The sequence below is a fragment of the Eleutherodactylus coqui genome, chromosome 6 (assembly GCF_035609145.1).
Source record: "Eleutherodactylus coqui strain aEleCoq1 chromosome 6, aEleCoq1.hap1, whole genome shotgun sequence".
Lineage (NCBI taxonomy): Eukaryota > Metazoa > Chordata > Amphibia > Anura > Eleutherodactylidae > Eleutherodactylus > Eleutherodactylus coqui.
In genome coordinates this window covers 173940835-173955954 of record NC_089842.1, presented here as the reverse complement: position 1 = coordinate 173955954, position 15120 = coordinate 173940835, and the positions used below count along the sequence as shown (strand labels likewise).

The window sequence follows — 15120 nt, the reverse complement described above, 5'->3', positions numbered from 1 at the left end:
CACCTCCAAGACTTCTCAACAGCAGCACCAGTCCTCTGCAACGCAATACCCAAAACTATATAGGCAATCTGACACAAAACGTCAGGCGTGCTCTAAAAACACACCTCTTCAGAGAGGCACACCACATCTCCTAAACCTTCTGTACTTTGCCTGATAACATGTTCCGACCTACCGACTGCAATCCCTGCTAGCTGTAATCAACCGCCCCCTGCAGTCATATTGATTCAACCACCACACGGCTTAATGTCTAACCATTGTTTGTGTATAGCATCACACACACTCCACCACGCCATACCGTGCACATCTCTAGCCCTTTCCCTCAGTATCACCCCATTACTTGTATGTAAGCTTGTTGGAGCAGGACCCTCACCCCTATTGTTTCCATCAGCTGAGTATTACATGTAACCGTGGTTTTTGTATCTTTGTTTTTTGTATAGGTTCTCCCGTTTTGTAAGCGCTGTGGAATATGTTGGTGCTATATAAATAAAGATTATTATAAGTAGCAAAAGTAGCAAAACACACAAGATATGTAATAATTCATTCTTACAAGCAAGTTTATTTCACTGAAATACTATAGCTTCAACTGGTAGAATATGGCCCCATGATCTCCTCCACATCACGTCTTCCAGAATAGGTTAAGTAAACAGGAAAATCTGTTGTTATTCGATATGAAGTATATAAATGAAATCTTTTATTAGAAAAGTATGCAGCATGTGCAATGGTTGACACTTGTTAGGGAGCACGATCTACAACGGTCTTCCCTGACCAGTCTCTTCTGATGGCAGTCATTCTTCAGCACCATCAATGCTCAAGTCCTAGGCACTGCGGGGCATAGATTAGCACCTGGCACCCTAGAGTGCTCTTTGCCGGATTGTCGACTGGACTGATAGGACCTTGAACAGCGGTTTCTACATGCCTCTTATCGAGGCTGTCCAAGAAGTCCAGCTTTTGCGGCTAAGGCCTCGTTCTGCTGGATGTGGTACTCCTGAAACCTCATGGATATTCTCTGTGTCATTTTTAGATATTTCTGTAAGCAGTTCTCTGAGCAAGTGACCTAACAGTGGAGAAAGAAGAGTATAAGTTAGTAACAGCAGATCTTCAAGTAGTGAAGCATCAATCTTAACTTGACCTATTTGGCGTTGAGGACGCAACAGTTTTGGAGGCATTTTCATCTCCACTTTTCAAAAGCAATGACTTTTATTTTTCTATCAACGTGGCTGTATAAGGGTTTGTTTTTTGTGTGGCGAACTGTAGTATTTATTGGTACCAGTTTTTGAATACATAGACTATATTGTAAAACTTATTGATTTTTTTTTAAGATCGCAGGGAGAAAAAGCATCGATTCTGCCATTGTTTTTTACAGTGGTTTTTTTTTCCATTTTTTTTTAAATTTTGATCTTTTTTTTTCTCCCTTACACTATTTGCATCCCTCTGGGGGACTTGCATCATAGCACCTATGATCGCTATGTTAAAGCATTGCAGGAATTCTGTCCTGCAATGCCTTATCGCTTGCTATAGCGATCAAAGGCACTGGCAATGCAGGACGCCTGTATCTGGTGTCCTATTGCCATGGCAACCCGTCGGGCTCTTCGGGATTACATTGCGAAAGTCCGATAATGTCACAGAGCGAGCTCCCTCTGTGAACCCCTTACATGCCATGATCTAAATAGATCACGGCAGGGAAGGGGTTAACAGTGGGGGTCGCTGTCCCGATACACTCCTGCTGTTGCAGCGGGAGGCCGGTAATCGGTGACAGCCAGCTCCCGCTGCCGGATAGCGCGGCATCTCTTATCTCGCGCTATCCCCAGGGCATAACTGTATGTTCTGTTATGCTAAGTACCTCCCTGCCAGGACGTCAAGCTACACCCTGTGGTGTTAAGAGGTTAAAGGGGGTTTCTGTTTCTTTTCTTACTATTGATGACTTATGCTCAGGAGGGAAGTGTAATATCATTAAAATCAATGGTACCAGAGAAGTCTATTATACTTCCAACCCTGACCACGGATGACATCTGGCCCCACTGCAATGACAGCAGGTTGGAGGATCAGCTGTTTGCGGGGATACCAAGCAGCGGATCCCTACAAATCTGCTAGTGATGACGCATCCTGAGGAAGGTCACCCTAGTGAAGTAATTGGAGGGTTTATTTTATTCCATACATATCAGCAGTAGTTTTGGTTGGAGGTTACTCCCCGAGCATGATCCATCCTTTTTCTCTCCTAATCTAGTTTATGTAATAGATACAGATGCTTAGCTCATAAAGGCACTTTTACACAGAATGAATATCATTAAAAAAAACATTTAAATGAGTGAAAACGAATGATAATCATACAGTATAAATGCAGCCAACGATAAATCGTTCACTGTTCATTCAGGTTATGCAGGCATAAAAACCATCATTGGCTCGTTCACTAATCATTCCGTTTAAATAGTGATCGCTCAGTTGTTCCCATTCGCTTATACAGTACAGTGAATGTGAACAACTCAACGATCTCTTGTTCCAATGATGAATTTTGAGTGATAATCGTTGTGTTTAAGTGCTTCCACCTTTACTCTTCGGTTGAATGATGATTTTTAGGTGAGCATAAAATCCATCGTTCAGCTGGAGAGAGATAGCAGCGACTGCATACTGTGTTCTCCATTGGAGCAGCTGATTACATTGTATTCAGCTGACAGCCCGCTGCAGCCCCTGCGAAGACAATGCAACCAAGTGCAAAGTCCAGACCACATGCTGGGATTTGCAAACAGATGCTGTGTACTGAGCAGCTGCTGTGTTATGTGAATTGAGAGGGTCGGGGGAGAGCGAGGAGTCAAATCTCCTCCAGCCGCCTGGCTGAGCGAGCCAGCGATGATCGCTCCTGTGCAGAAGCACAGGAGCGAGTACATGCGGGAACAAGGGCCGGGCATGGTTTGCCCGACGTTCGTCCCGTGTAAATGGGCCTTTACTGTACAGTTATCAGAACTGTGGATAAGCAATGAATGCCTCCTACTAACTTACAGCAGCAGAGACCTCAGAACCGAGAGAGAAATGGTTATAACTTTTAATCACACTATAATGTAAAGCAAGGAGCACACACGTGTATATTTGTTAGCAATAATGTATGGCCCAGAAAAAATTAAGACATACGAAAAGTGACAAAGAAAAGCCATATGATAACTTATTTTTCTGAAGCCCTTTAAAAATGAGATAATTGGATTGCTTGTTTATGGACAACTACTCCACTATTTTCCCTTTGCGTAAGTTGTGAGAAATCAACCCAAGTTACAAAGTGGGTATGTTCACATGGCGTATTTCGGTGCAGATTGTACCAAAATCAGTATCCCATTCATTTGAATGGGAATCTGGATTTTTCCACCATGTAATTGAAATCTGCATTGTTAAAAAAAAAAAAAAAAAATGACATGTCACTGCTTAATGTAGACCTGTGTCGGAAATTTCGCACAAGTATATTGTGCGTTCACAAGGGCGAAATCTGTGTGTGGGTCCGCAGCAAAATATGCAGCTTAGCTACTGATATTTTTGCCAGGTTTCAGAGCCGGGATGTGCATCAAGTTCCCCCGTGTGAACATACCAAATGCCTACTACTGCACTGTTAATTCTAGTATAAACTACCTGCAGTCTGCTGACAGAAGCAGCGGGACATTAATTCCCCAACTATCCTGCTCTGTTAACTACTGCTGAATGAGAAATTTAAATATCACGGAAGTGCTATTTAAGCAACTAGTTCCCCAATTCATACATGCAGATTTTTATCCTCTACATGATATTACTGGTATAAGCCCCAATTGGCTTAGGTTAAGCCAGCAATGTGTAAGTGGTGGGGTCAGATACCTGGTACCCCTCTGAGCAGCAGGAAATACAGAAGCCCCTCAATGCACTACCCATCACAATGTCCTCCATACATGTCCGGGAATGCAGCAAAGCCCCATATACAGCTGCTCAGACACAGACAAGCTTACTACAAGGCAGGGGCTGCAGTGTTCATATGATCAGCCTTTCACTGAATTATGGCCCCACTTCACACGGACAGGTCTGTACCTCTTCAGGCTTGACCTCTCGAGTAGTAAAGTCCTTCACACAATCCAGGAAGCAGTTTTCTGTCAGTTTATTATAGGTCCCAAGAAATTCTTTAAACTGTAAAGAAGAAGAAATGTGTCAGTGAAGCAGTTACTTGCACATACCAGGGGAATGTAGGCGCTTGCCAAAACACAACTGAACCTATAGAAGCATCAGGCATATATGATCAGTGCACCTCAAGCTTCGCTGGTGCTATAGCCAAGTACTGTGGCTGGCCCATCGTATCAATGATAGTTGGTTACCGTAAACCAATTCTCAACACGTTCTATGGGAACGTGCTCGCTCATCTCTAGTCACTGCATTATCTGCAGTGATAATCCGGGTGCAGGTAATGCAGTGAATGCTTTCCATAGGCTGACTACAAGCGGAGAATCATAGTGATTTTCCACTTGCGGGATTAAAATCATAGCATGCTGCGATTTGCCGCGGTCAGCCTATCTATTAGATACGCTCATTGTGGAGACCTGTCAGTGCTCCCCCCTCCTCCTCCGTAGCGGAATATCGCCATCCATATTCCATCACAAGCATGGACAGGCATTCTTAGGGTGCGTTCACACATAATGGATTTGCTACAAATTTTCTACAGCAGAAAAAACCCACAGCAAATTTGGACCAAAATCCACACTGTTTGCTACAGATTTTGGATTTGTTGCAAATTTCACAGGTGCAATCTGCTGCTTCTCCTTAACAAAATACACATTAAATGCTACATTCATAGTATTCCATGTGAGGCCTGACAAGTGCCTTATATAGTGGGAGGATAATGTTCTCATCCTTCGCCCCTATACCTCTTTTTATGCACCCCAAAAATGTATTAGCTTTTGCAGCAGCTGACTGGCATTGATTGCTCCAGGTAAATCTACAATCCACTAGTACCCACAAGTCTTTTTCCATATAACTTTTCCCTAGCAGTACCCCAAAATAGTTTTTAAGTTTTCAGCTGTAAAGAGCTTAAAAATATCAATCAAAATGAGGCGATAGATGTGGGGCACTGCATGGAATACATTTTCTTATTATATTATGAATGTAATGTTTTTAAATTTGGCAACCAAAAATTTTTCTGGCTTCCAAACCTTTCAGTTTAGGAACCAAAGATGTCTAGGTCAATTTTTTAGTCTAGAGCAGTATGAATTACACAGTCTATGGGCATCACATGGGTGCTCTGCGGGGGAACCAAATGTTTCTGGTCAAATTGCCTGCTAGATTATAGCATCTTGCTGGGATCACAGCATTGGGACAATCTTGGTTAGACCATATACAGATGTGAGTGCCATGGCAAGCCTTATGTGCATAGGCACCAAGTTCAGTGGGCACCAGAGGAAGAAGGGTTTTTTTTGTTTTTCTTATAACACAGATCTCATTGCAAAACCTTTTTAATCCTCCAAGGATAAGAGGGCTAAATAAAGCAAAAATACATCCACACAGCCCCTTAAATGTAGTAAATCCCCATGTGAATTTGGATGTGTGTGGATTTTTGGGTAGATTTTCACTGTGGAAATCGAGCATGTCATTGCAATGAATGAATTCTGTGGTAACAATCTGCAGCATTTCCGCAACAAGTAAAGCATGCTGCAAATGTGAAAATCTACAGCATGGCTATTTTCCGCTGCTGATTTGTTTCCGCTGTAAGTGAATGGAGTTCGTTAAAACCCTTCACTTACATTGTATTGTACATCGTTACGGAATTTCAGCTTGCATTCTGCAGCAATTCCACTGTGTGTGAACTGATTCCTGAGACGGCAGTGCAGATGGGGGCCATATATGCAGGATCAGACGCACTAGATGGAAGGCGTCCGTTGTGCCCATTTACCTGCTTGATTTGATCGGATTCTGAGATCTGAGCTGCCATGTCTTCAGGAATTTACAATTAGTCACCTGAAAATAAGACAAGACAATTATATATATATATACTGATACACTTTAAAGGTTCACATGTTAAATATGTCCATCAAGGGTTGAATGCTTTCTTTGAGGTGCTAAAGAGCTGTGATAGATGGACAAGGGTGCTGCGGCAGGAGCGCAACTGCCCACCGCTGGCGCTCGCATTCCAGATCATTGCCAGGCTGAGCTTTTTTTGCCCATGGACATGAGGCCTTAGGGTCTTCATGCCCACCTTACCGACCACGGCGGTAAGGTGGGCATGTAGACATCTGCGGCATCACAGAAGCCATCGCATCAGTCTGTGACTGCAGACTCCATGTGTGTCCAGTGACAGGCGTCACACTGATCACCTCTGAGGGGGGAAACATTTTTGATGTTCTGCAACAAAACCTCTGGAGTTTCTGTTTCCATAGATAGCAAATTTTTGTATCTGATTGTCATTAAATGTGAGATCTGAAGGTACACCTCAGGAAGCTGATTTATAGCCCCCCCCTATATAGTTGTGGCCATGTCTGGTACTGCAGTGTAGCACCACTCCACAGCACTCAATGTCATAGAGTGACATGTCCATTAAAAAAGCTGCACACATGAAACTCTCCCCGAGTCAGGAGCATGTCCTGCGATGCATGATACAAGCAGACATATAGGTCAGGCATAAGGACATCCAGGGAGCATGCGTCCCTTCTATAGGACATTCCTAAGCCACGTGCTAGCACTCATGCGGACAGGCTGTCCCTAGCACACAGCACTAGAGACCGGTACAATCCTCACTCAACCACCCCCACTCACCCTACCATCACTGACCTCCTCCCTGCAGTAATAAGTCTCTGTCACCCCTTCGTTTTGCCGGATACACACGTGGGCGGGGCGACAGCGATTTCACTGTAGCAGATTCGTCACAGAAAAAAAGGCTTTTCATTAGTACGTACATGTGTGATTAAGCAATAACATGTACATTTCCTCTCACATCACTCGTTGAACGGCCCTTGTTATAGTTCCCTTATGTGCCTTTTTTTCTTGTAGAATGTTAGAATATGAAACGACAGTTCAATTTACAACCGGCTGCGAGGGCGCTATGGTGATGCTGGTCACGTGATCACTCTATGCGTATATACGGAAGGAGCCAAGGGTCAATCAAGCATGTGGTAGTGAGAGGCTTCCCGTTCTGGGTCACGTGTGGCTTTATGCTGCCTTCTGATTGGAGAAAGCTTGGCCCCGGTCACGCTATTGGTAATGCAGACGCTGGAAGCTGATATTGTCTTCCCAGGCCGCAGTTCTTCTCCTAACCCGAGTGACAATGGCGGCCCCGGCCCAGCGGTGTGCGCCCTGTGCCTGTCTGCTGCCGGGAAGTACACGTGTCCGCGGTGTAACGCCCCCTACTGCAGCCTTCCGTGTTACAAGGGGGCCCGGCACTCGGCCTGCTCCGAGCTTTTCTACAGGGACTCCGTGCTGCAGGCTCTGCGGGAGCAAGATGGTGGGGGGAGGAGGGAGATGGAGGAGCTACTGCTGAGACTGCGGGAGGAGCAGGAGGGGGACATTAATGATGAGGGCGGCGGCTTGTGGCACAGTCTGTCCCGCCAAGAGAAGGAACACTTCAACAAGCTGGTATCGAGCGGCCATATTGGTTCGCTGGTCCCTCGGTGGACGCCGTGGTGGGAAGCGCCAGCAGGGTGGAAGATCGTGCAGCTGCCGGAGGCTGAGCAAGAGCTACGCCATGTTGGCCTCGCGCCAACCGGTGGACATGACAACGGCACCAACCCAGTTGGCGGTGGTGCGCCATTAACTGATGTTGCCACGGTGACGGGACAAGTTCTTACCGAGAAGACTGATGAAGGCCAGATGGTCAATGAAAGGAATGACTCCATTGAGATCTCCAGTGCGAAAACTGTAAGTCTGCCATCTGGTAACCATGGTGACCATGCTGACAGTCCACAGGATGCCCGTGTAGATGATGCCCTACAAGGAGATCCAAGCAAGCCTAACGTATCGCCGGTCCCACCGCTTCTGCGTTCCGTGCCGTCCTTGTGCTCTCTTACCCGTAACCCCTCCATGTTGGTTCGCTTCACTCTGGTCAACGTGATTTACAGCTATTCCTTCTCCCTCATGCGGCATAACGGCGACCTGACTGACGATGAGGACATGGTGGATTTCGTAGGGACCTTGCTTGGCGTGTCCGGTGCTCTTAGCACAACCACGGTGTACAACTCCACCGCTCACGCTCTGAAGAGCGCCGTACGAGCCGCCGCCGACCCCTTGTTGGGTGGAGATGAAGGGGTCGCTGTTTTGGCAATGGGGGCTACAGCTAAAATCCTCCTGGGTGACGGCGGGGAACGGTATTCGCTGGCTGCGCTCTCCCACTTGTACCGCCTGCTGGGAAGGATCCGGAAAGTCGTGGCGGAAGAAAAGGATGTGAAAAAAGAAGCCTTCAATGCCAAGAAAAAATGCTTGTTCCTAGCGGCGTGGGTGAAGGAGAACGGCGAGCGCTTGGCTGTCTTATCTGCGGAGGTCATGAGGGAGTATAAGCAGGAGCTGAAGGACCGCAACGAGCTGGCAGAGATCTCACAAGGACTTCAGCGGGCCTGGGGGGGAAAACGACCGCCGGCCAAAAAGACACTCATAGAAGAGGTCAACTGATAATTACACCGTACTGGACTACTGGTGAAAGAGGGCATCAGTAACCGTAAATTAACGGCCTGCCATGGGCTAACACAAAAAAGACTTGACTCGCCTGTCTTTGGTCTCCCGGGAAATAGCTGAGTGTCTGTCGTGGCCCCAGCACCCGGCAAGGATATCCACCAGAAATTGGGTGACCGCTGTGACCAATCAGAAGCCACAGTGTCACTGTCCCAAACTGCTGGCATTATGGCACCCAGTATGTGCAGGATGATGCCAGGAGTTCAGATGGTGGTGATGTGCCCTCTGATTGGGTGCAGCAGTCAGCTGACTCCCATTGGACACTTTGGATGGGATTGTGGGAGCTTCTTGTGTGTTTGTTTTTTTTTTTTTTTTGAGGGGGGGAGGAAGCAGAAAAGTGTTTTTTTTTATTTTTGTTTCTCTTCCCACCGCCTGCTGTTAAAAATGTCTTGTTTTTCTTGTAATGACATAATGACACAACCTCTTTAAATGGACAACAGCCATCATAATGATTAAAAAGGAAGCATTTTCAGAAGTTATTGTTTTTTATTGTGCTTTGTGTTAATATTGGAAAATGCCAAGTCAAATGGTGCAAAGGGGTTGCTCCTCTGCGCTACTTGACTGCTCCAGCTATCATGGAACAGGTACTAACCCCTGCTCACACTGGATATATAGGTCACAGAGACCTCCCGGGTATTGCCACTGTACCTGGGAGACCAACGACAGGGACCCCTCTGCCACACAACTGGACTCCTGTCGCAAGTGTCCGGATTGTAGCTAGCTTTCATCCCAGTTGTTTAAAGGAGATGTCCCGAGGCAGCAAGTGGGGTTATACACTTCTGTATGGCCATAATAATGCACTTTGTAATATACATTGTGCATTAATTATGAGCCATACAGAAGTTATAAAAAGTTTTATACTTACCTGCTCCGTTGCTAGCGTCCTCGTCTCCATGGTGCCGACTAATTTTCGGCCTCCGATGGCCAAATTAGCCGCGCTTGCGCAGTCCGGGTCTTCTGTAATCTTCTATGGAGCCGCTCGTGCCAGAGAGCGGCTCCGTGTAGCTCCGCCCCGTCACGTGCCGATTCCAGCCAATCAGGAGGCTGGAATCGGCAGTGGACCGCACAGAAGAGCTGCGGTCCACGAAGGCAGAGGATCCCGGCGGCCATCTTCCGCAGGTGAGTATGAAGACGCCGGACCGCCGGGATTCAGGTAAGCGCTGTGCGGGTGGTTTTTTTAACCCCTGCATCGGGGTTGTCTCGTGCCGAACGGGGGGGGGGGTTTAAAAAAAAAAAACCCGTTTCGGCGCGGGACATCTCCTTTAATCTTGTAGATGCCACAGTCAGTGCTGACATCCATGTGGCTGCCACGGGAGGAGGCTTCCTCTTTATTTTGGGGTGCTAATAGAGCAGCTGTGGGCTTAGCAGAGGCCTGACATCTACATAAGACAATTAGGAATGTGTTACTCTCTGGTTGGAAAAAAAAAATGAGCGATACATTCTCTTTAATGATCACTGTTTATAGGGAAATGCAACTATTCCCAAATAAGAAGCGGCGATGGATGACTACACTTAGACCGGCTGCATACGGCAGAGGCGGATTCTGCTGGCGGGTTCCCATAGCGGAATCTGGCTATGACTCCTGTTTGGCAACCCTGCGTTTTCATTACTATGGATGACCATGGATGCTTATGTCTGTCATGCGCAGTACAAATGTTTTTTTTAATTCTTTTTCTCACAGCGTCGCTAGGTGATGACGCAGGTACCCACAGCCTATCCGTAATGTCAATTGTGGATGGGCTGCGGGTTGCACTGCTTCCATTGACTTCAACAGAGGAATCCATAGCAAAAGATAGCATGCTGCGATTTGTTTTGTTTTCCTCCGCTCCAGGAAAACGCATTTCCTTTCCGCAAGAGTGAAGGAAAAAGCTCTTTTTACATACCTTTCAATGCAAGCCATTTGCTGTTGAGTAGTGTGTAATGAGGCTGTCTTAGGTCATTATTGTATCAGAAGGCTGTTATAGTGTGCTACACCAATCACCAGTATATGCTCCGTCATTTAAATTGCTGTTTCTGACAGGTCATGTTTTCAGGATTTCCTTTCTATGACGTAACGTCGGTGCCTTTAGACATGGCTACATTTGTTCTCTCCATAGGATATCTTCAAACCACGACCTGTTGGGGTACTTGAGAATTCCAGTTAAGAAACGTTGATTTAGATGGAGTGAGACTAACGGCGCCCCCTATAAAAACTACAATATTACATGCAAATGCATTGTTCACAAAACTTTATTAATGATAAACTGTATCTCAGTAACACATGCATCACAAGTCAATGGAGCGTACTTCATAGATCAGAGAACTGAAAAACAAAGAAAAAACAAAAAGCGGCCATTCTTTCCAGGGAGACATTGGATCATCTCATAGGTATAGCACTCGACTGTACTCCACCGACACTGGCCAGTGTGCGCAGCCCACCTATGGCAGAAAGTGCCCACAATAAAAGGCGGCTTTTTGTCTTCGTTTTTTTTCTTTGTTTTTCAGTGGGGGACACGATTACCACTGAGGCTACTACGGGGGCACTATTACTACTGGGGCCACTGTAGGGGGGGGGGGCACTAATACTACTGGGGCCACTGTAGGGGGGGGGGCACTAATACTACTGGGGCCACTGTAGGGGGGGGGGGGCACTAATACTACTGGGGCCACTGTAGGGGGGGGCACTAATACTACTGGGGCCACTGTAGGGGGGGGGGGGCACTAATACTACTGGGGCCACTGTAGGGGGGGGGCACTAATACTACTGGGGCCACTGTAGGGGGGGGGCACTAATACTACTGGGGCCACTGTAGGGGGGGGGGGCACTAATACTACTGGGGCCACTGTAGGGGGGGGGGCACTAATACTACTGGGGCCACTGTAGGGGGGGGGCACTAATACTACTGGGGCCACTGTAGGGGGGGGCACTAATACTACTGGGGCCACTGTAGGGGGGGGCACTAATACTACTGGGGCCACTGTAGGGGGGGGGCACTAATACTACTGGGGCCACTGTAGGGGGGGGCACTATTACTACTGGGGCCACTGTAGGGGGGGCACTATTACTACTGGGGCCACTATTATTACTGGGGCAAATATAGGGGACACTATTACTACTGGGGCCACTGTAGGGGGTCACTATTACTACTGGGGCCAATATAGGGGACACTATTACTACTGAGGCCACTGGGGGGAGCTCATTATTACTACTGGGGCTGATATAGTAGACATTATTAATACTGAGGCCACTGTGGGGGGTCACTATTACTACTGGGGCCAATATAGGGGACAATATTAATACTGAGGCCACTGTGGGGGGGTCACTATTACTACTTGGAGCCAATGTGGGGGTCACTTACTACTGGGTCCAATATAGGGGACACTGTTACTACTGAGGCCACTGTGGGGAGCTCACTATTACTACTGGGGCTGATATAGTAGACATTATTAATACTGAGGCCACTGTAGGGGTCACTATTACTACTGGGTCCAATATAGGGGACACTATTACTACTGAAGCCACTGTGGGGAGCTCACTATTACTACTGGGGCTGATATAGTAGACATTATTAATACTGAGGCCACTGTGGGGGTCACTATTACTATTTCGGGCCAATATGGGGGTCACTTACTACTGGGGCCAATATAGGGGACACTTAATACTGAGGCCACTGTGGGGGTCAATAATACTACTGGGACCGATATAAGGGACACAATTAATACTGAGGCCAATATAGGGGACACTGTTGTTACTGAGGCCACTGTGAGGGTCAATATTACTACTGGGGCCAATATAGGGGTAATTATTACTACTAGGGGCCAATATAGAGGACACTATTACTACTGAGGCCAATATAGGGGACACTTAATACTGAGGCGACTGTTGGGGGTCACTGTTACTACTGGGGCCGATATAGGGGACACTATTAATACTGAGGCTACTGTGGGGGTCAATGTTACTACTGGGACCGATAGAGGGGACAGTATTACTACTGAGGCCACTGTGCATGTGGCAGCATACCTCAAGCTGACTTAGGGTATGTTTACACATGGCGGAAATGCTGTGGAATGTCTGCAGCTTAATTTCTGTGACAAATTCCGCAGCATTTCCGCATCCAAAGAACAGTCAAAATCCATACCATTGGTACAGATTTTGACTGGAAAACAGCCTCGTATCCACAGCTGCTGTCACACTATGTGGCGCTCCCCCTCCTGTCCTCTGTAGGCTTCCTGCTGTCAGCGCTCCCCGGCTTGGTTAGGTGCAGTGACGCTGGGAACCAGAAGCCGGGGAGCGCTGGCAGTGGCAAGCTTTTAAAGAAGGTGAGGAGATGCGCCGCATGGTATTTCCAGTCAAATTCTGCAACAATGGTACAGATTTTGGCAGTTTTTTGGATTCAGAAATCCTGCAGAATTTGCTCCCTGCCTTTTTTAAACAGCCCTGTACTTTTAATAAAAACAAGGTCAAATCATATGTTGTGATAAGCCCGCCCCCTGACCACACCCCTCTGCCAAGCTTTGACCCTGGAAAAATCTGGTCACCTTCACCTATATAGTGATTATTTTTTTTACATATATTTTCTTCACCTTTTGGCCGCCTGCAGACGGGCGGAAATTCCACGGCGGGATTTCCCGCTGAATTTCTGCCCCTGGAAGCTGCCATAGGATTGCGTTAGCAAACGCAATTCTATGCAGACGGATGCGATTTGGCAAACATCGCGGCATGCTCTATTTCTGCCGCTGGCTCCGCTCTGCGCATGCACCGACTGCCCGGCAGCCGGCACATGAAAGAGTCGGGGCCGCGGGAGCAGGTGAGTGACGCGCTGCTCTCTGCAGACGCTTGGGTCGGGTCCCGCTATGAGAATTCTTGCAGCCGGCCTTTCTGTTTTGTGTCTAAAATCATGCAGATTCTTGGATACTAATAAAATGTGTACAATTTTCCTACCATTTATTAAGTGTCCTTTTATTTCGTGTGCCTTTTCCCCATGTCCTCATTAAACACATAAACCTGCACACGAATTGTATCATATCTAAACCATCCCATGCCGTTCAGCCGGTACTGACTGTAAGAGCTGCTGTTTCCGCCCGGAAGATTGTTTCCTGCGAACACTCCAACCGTTACTTCTTATGGGCGTCTAGCAACCCGCTAGAGGCCGCTGCACTTCAGTCCTTGTCGACTCCGCTGTGGAAGTCATTTTGGCGAAGCCTTTTGTCACCTGTTCCAATGCACAAGCGGTCCTCATAAAGATGGCCGCGGCCACTATGACAGTCTACTGAACCGGCGACACATCTTACAGTAGAGGGCTAGCGACTGGCATTCACTGTCTGACACCGTCCGCTCTCATTTCATTCCCCTTGTTGATGTTTTGCAACCTAGTTACGGGGGAGCAGAGCGTTGGTGTCCTGAGGGGATGGGGGAAGGAGCGTCTGATAGCAGCCTGGATTCCATGGCAAGTACTACTGCCAGTGATGTCCTGATCCGCTCCACCAGTGTCCATACGAGGAAGGGGGGCAGTACACCCTTTACTGATCCCAGCCCCCTGCACTCAGGTCAGGCTGCAGGAAGAGGTCATGGGCATTATTATCCAGGGGCTTTCAGGGTGGCAGGTAGTCCAGTGGCACACAGTGATGGCAGTGGATGCCAGGAGAGGGTACACATCTCAGCGAAGAGGCTGCGGGAGGTGCCTGCTCCAGTTCTTCCAGACTTTACCTTTAAGAAGCGAGATCCCTCCTACGTCCCGCCAGCGCTGCCTGCTAATAAGTACCCTGCTGTCACCTCCCATATAGATGGTAAGTTGGTGCTGCCGCTGTTGTCGCAGGTTTTCTAGTGTTGCTGCGTATCCGCCTAGTTATGTAATAAACCCACCGAGCAGTGGTGTAGCTGTAGGGGTTGCAGCAGTAGCAATTGTGACCGGTATCTTGAAGCTGGGGGGCCCATAGACCCTCCTCACTACACTAATTCTGGTGCCTTGTGTCTCACAGCCTGCTGCTGGTGCCATGTGCAGCCTGTATCTTCTTCCTCTTTGGTTCTGCTAGTATATGCGGCTTCAGAGAGGAGGATGCAGGCTACACGCAGTGTGTGAAGAACAAGCGTAAAGTTCTGCTGCAGGCGCCACGAACTGGGTATCGGTACAAGGGGACCTCCATTGTTGGCGCCGTGTTAAGCGCAGCAGGGAACACTAGGTTGTGTTTTTGTTACACAGCAGTTATGCGCCCGTTGTGGGATTCTGTCTCAGGGGCTAGCCTGAAAATGGCATTGAGACGGAACCCGCGAACGGAAGCATTCGCTGTCCTTAGTCAAACGCTCAACGCTTTGGTGTCTCTTTGGCAAGAATTCCCTCAGTTTCCACTATATCTGGAGTGTAGAATGGCGCAGCCGACTCGCTATTCTGCACTCCAAACATTGCGGAAGTGGAGAAATCCTTGTGAAGCTGACTCCAAAGTGCGGACCGTTTGACTGGTGCCCGTGAATGCTTCCGTTCGCGGGTTCTGTCG

General features: G+C 47.7%; 3 protein-coding genes across 7 annotated transcripts in view; 2 read left to right on the top strand and 1 right to left on the bottom strand.

The window, feature by feature from the left end:
* Positions 1-528: 528 nt before the first annotated feature.
* On the bottom strand, positions 529-6907 carry TIMM9 (translocase of inner mitochondrial membrane 9). Of its 3 annotated transcripts, none has more exons than XM_066608237.1 (4): positions 6760-6907; positions 5885-5949; positions 4036-4131; positions 529-1054 (listed from the first exon to the last, which is right to left on the bottom strand). In XM_066608237.1, exons 2-4 carry the CDS (start codon positions 5921-5923, stop codon positions 920-922), a joined length of 270 nt encoding a protein of 89 aa, XP_066464334.1. In that variant the 5' UTR covers positions 5924-5949; positions 6760-6907; the 3' UTR covers positions 529-919. The 3 variants fall into 3 exon arrangements, with proteins under 3 accessions (XP_066464334.1, XP_066464336.1, XP_066464335.1); XM_066608239.1 differs by having other exon boundaries at positions 6745-6899; XM_066608238.1 differs by having other exon boundaries at positions 6750-6898.
* A 173-nt stretch (positions 6908-7080) lies between these two features.
* ZNHIT2 (zinc finger HIT-type containing 2) lies at positions 7081-9108 on the top strand. The gene has a single exon (XM_066608236.1). The coding sequence runs from the start codon at positions 7189-7191 to the stop codon at positions 8587-8589; it is 1401 nt and encodes a 466-aa protein (XP_066464333.1). The 5' UTR covers positions 7081-7188; the 3' UTR covers positions 8590-9108.
* A 4877-nt stretch (positions 9109-13985) lies between these two features.
* The window catches only part of KIAA0586 (KIAA0586 ortholog), a 167584-nt gene continuing 166449 nt past the window's right edge, over positions 13986-15120 (top strand). The window contains exon 1 of one of the 3 annotated variants that reach the window (XM_066608234.1): positions 13986-14415. In XM_066608234.1, coding sequence (XP_066464331.1) covers positions 14037-14415 — 379 coding nt within the window. In that variant the 5' untranslated portion in view covers positions 13986-14036. The remainder of the gene's footprint in view (positions 14416-15120) is intronic. The other 2 variants (XM_066608233.1, XM_066608235.1) reach the window with 2 other exon arrangements.

Bases quoted from the DNA above. Each gene is read 5' to 3' on its own strand.
- TIMM9 (XM_066608237.1), bottom strand. From the start codon at position 5,923: ATGGCAGCTCAGATCTCAGAATCCGATCAAATCAAGCAG. The intron at 4,132-5,884 runs GTAAATGGGCAC...TCTTCTTTACAG, and splicing joins AATCCGATCAAATCAAGCAG to TTTAAAGAATTTCTTGGGAC. The intron at 1,055-4,035 runs GTACAGACCTGT...CTCCACTGTTAG, and splicing joins GAGAGGTCAAGCCTGAAGAG to GTCACTTGCTCAGAGAACTG.
- ZNHIT2 (XM_066608236.1), top strand. From the start codon at position 7,189: ATGCAGACGCTGGAAGCTGATATTGTCTTCCCAGGCCGCAGTTCTTCT.